At 54.1% G+C, this 3,044-nt stretch overlaps 1 protein-coding gene across 1 annotated transcript; it reads right to left on the bottom strand.

Moving 5' to 3' along the window:
* Positions 1-1,914: 1,914 nt before the first annotated feature.
* Positions 1,915-2,832, bottom strand: LOC132085156 (olfactory receptor 14A16-like). Its single transcript, XM_059490531.1, has one exon. The coding sequence runs from the start codon at positions 2,830-2,832 to the stop codon at positions 1,915-1,917; it is 918 nt and encodes a 305-aa protein (XP_059346514.1).
* Positions 2,833-3,044: the final 212 nt, after the last annotated feature.

Here is a 3,044-nt window from a genome sequence, read left to right as displayed (position 1 = left end):
GCTGAGCTATGGGGCATCATGGAGTTGAGGGTCCACTGTGACACAGCACGGCCTCATGAAACCATGGAGGCCATTTTTACACTTTGAGGCCTTGTGAAACCAAAGGGCCATTGTGGCACTTTGCATCCCCATGGAACCATGGAACCAAGGTGTCCATTGGGACACTATGAGGCCCTGTTTGGCCAAAGGGCAAGTGTGGAACAGTGTGGCACCATGGAACCAAGGAGACAATTGTGACACTAAAAGGCCCCATGGAACAAAGGATTCATGGAAGAATGTGGGACTCAAGGAACCAAGGTTCACTGTGACATTGCAGGGCCTCATGGAATACTGGAGAGCATTGTGACCCTTCAAGGCCTCATTGAACCAAGGAGACCATTTTGAGACTGCAAAAAACTCTATTGAAAACAATGCAGTGAGAATTAATTTGTCGTGGTTACTTTTCCTGTTTATAGGTTGATATCAGCAATGTCCAATTGATATTGACCCCAAGCAACTTCTAGTGCAGTCAGAACAGATATGAAAGTCAAGACCCTTAATGGCTGACAATCAATAACACTTTGTCCCCACCCTCTCCCCACCATTTCACTCATCCAACCTGTGGCACTCCTATGGATCAGGAAGGATGTGCCCAGCAGGAGCAGGGCAGTGATTCTTCCCCTGTGTTGGCACTTGTTGGGAAGCACCTAAAGTGCTGTGTCCAGTTCTAGGAGCCCTGGAGTGAGCAATAGGAAGAAATTTGTACCAGGAAAGAGTAAAGAAAGCAAAGGTGAAGCCAAGGAAATGCTCAGGGCAGTTTCGGGGGGTTGCCAGGCAGCCCTGGCTCTGAGCAACAGCGTCTGCAGTGGCACAGGAAACTCCCAGCTGATGGGAACAAACTTTCTGGCTGACTGCAGAGGCCAAGACAAACCTGGGTGGTTTCCCTGCCATCCCCCAGCCCTTGCTGGCCCCAGGGCTGATGGCATTTGTGCTCCCTCAGGTTCATGTCCCCACAGCAACAGCATGGGGGTGCTCCCCCTGCTCTGTGCAATGCAAACAGGGGCTCCTGAGCCAGTGCTGCTGTGTCTGTGCCTGCAAGGATGGGGCCCCTGTGTGAGCTGGGGGAGAGGCCAGGGCTGCAGAGGGGGGCTGTTGTTGGCAGCTCCATGAGGACACTCTGGGACGCTGCCCTGGGCTGTCCAGCGCACTGGGGATGGATCAGCCCCTGCTCTGCTGCTCCTTCCCATCTGCCCCAGGCCCCAGCCATGTTGTTTCTCCCCAGCCTGCCCACAGCCAGCCTGGGGCTTCTCACGGGGCTTTTCTGTGCTGAGCATTGGCCTGGCCGTGTTCTTGAGAGAGTCTGGGCAAGGAGCCTGCAGCCCCCAGGCCCTGGCCTGAGGCATCAGCACTGCCACAGCAGTGCCCATGGCCTGTCCCTGCTGCAGCCCCGGCACTGCCACCCCCAGGGTTGTGCCCGGCCCCGAGAGCACTCAGGCCCTACAGCAACACCAGGGCCACCAGGGCAGTGGGGCAGGGCCATGGCAGCAGCACTGGCAACACCAAGTGCTGCTGCTGCTGCTGGGCACAGCTGCTGGGCCAGCACTGATCTGCCCCCAGCTCTGCACACAGACATTGCTGCTGCAGTTGTAGAGAAGGCAACAAAAGGGCATCTCTGCAGAAAACTTTGCTGGGACGTCCTTTACTTCCTTTAAATACACCAAGAGTGCAGTCCCCCATTGACACAGTCTGTGGCCACAGGGAAGGTGGAGAGAAACACAATGAATAATGGTACAAACAATGACATTTATTTGTGGAAAATATTAAAAACTAAAGCAAGGAAAAAAATACTCCACAAGCAAACCAACAGAAAGTATCAAATATGACTTTGTTAGAAGTGATTTGCTGAAATTGGCAAGCAGTTTATTGTTTCTGAAATCATCCAGTCATCAGTCTCCACACTGCAGCCTTGAGCTCCTGGTTCCTCAGGCTGTAGATGAGGGGGTTCAGGGCTGGAGGCACCACTGAGTACAGAACTGACAGGGCCACATCCAGGGATCTGGAGGAGATGGAGGGGGGCTTCAGGTAGGCAAAAAAGCCAGTGCTGAGAAACAGGGAGACCACAACCAGGTGAGGGAGGCAGGTGGAAAAGGCTTTGTGCCGTCCCTGCTCAGAGGGGATCCTCAGCACAGCCCTGAAGATCTGCACATAGGAGAAAATAATGAACACAAAACAACCAAATGATAAACTGCTAGTAACCACAAGAAGTCCAAGTTCCCTGAGATAGGATTTGGAACAGGAGAGTTTCAGGATCTGTGGGATTTCACAGAAGAACTGGCCCAGGGCATTTCCCTGGCACAGGGGCAGGGAAAATGTATTGGCTGTGTGCACCAGAGCATTGAGAAAGCCACTGGCCCAGGCAGCTGCTGCCATACGGGCACAAGCTCTGCTGCCCAGGAGGGTCCCATAGTGCAGGGGTTTGCAGATGGACACGTAGCGGTCATAGCACATGATGGTCAGGAGGGAATACTCTGTTGCAAGAAAGAAGATTAATAAAAATAGCTGTGCAGCACATCCTGTGTAGGAGATGTTCCTGGTGTCCCAGAGGGAATTGTGCATGGCTTTGGGGACAGTGGTGCAGATGGAGCCCAGGTCAGTGAGGGCCAGGTTGAGCAGGAAGAAGAACATGGGCGTGTTCAGGTGGTGGCCGCAGGCTACGGCGCTGATGATGAGGCCGTTGCCCAGGAGGGCAGCCAGGGAGATGCCCAGCAAAAGGCAGAAGTGCAGGAGCTGCAGCTGCCGCGTGTCTGCCAGTGCCAGCAGGAGGAAGCATCTGATGGAGCTGCTGTTGGACATTTGTGCTGTCTTTACATGGTGATCTGTAAAAAAATAAATGATGGGATATCTGGGCTTGGAGAGGACTTTAAATATCCCAGCACAGCTTGGGGACACTTTCCCCCCACTACCTGCTAAGGGCTCTCCCTGCCAGCAGCTGCTTCCCTGTGCCCAGGGCTGGGCCCTGCCGGTGCTGCCAGAGCTCAGCCCAGCCCTGGGGGCTCAGTTCTGCC

This window comes from Ammospiza nelsoni, chromosome 29 (assembly GCF_027579445.1).
Source record: "Ammospiza nelsoni isolate bAmmNel1 chromosome 29, bAmmNel1.pri, whole genome shotgun sequence".
In the NCBI taxonomy this organism is placed as follows: Eukaryota; Metazoa; Chordata; class Aves; order Passeriformes; family Passerellidae; genus Ammospiza; species Ammospiza nelsoni.
Note: the sequence above shows the minus strand (reverse complement) of the source record. Positions and strands in the feature narration are given on the sequence as shown.

What these genes read in the sequence shown, in the direction of transcription:
- LOC132085156 (XM_059490531.1), bottom strand. Translation starts at nt 2,832, where the DNA reads ATGTCCAACAGCAGCTCCATCAGATGCTTCCTCCTGCTGGCACTGGCA.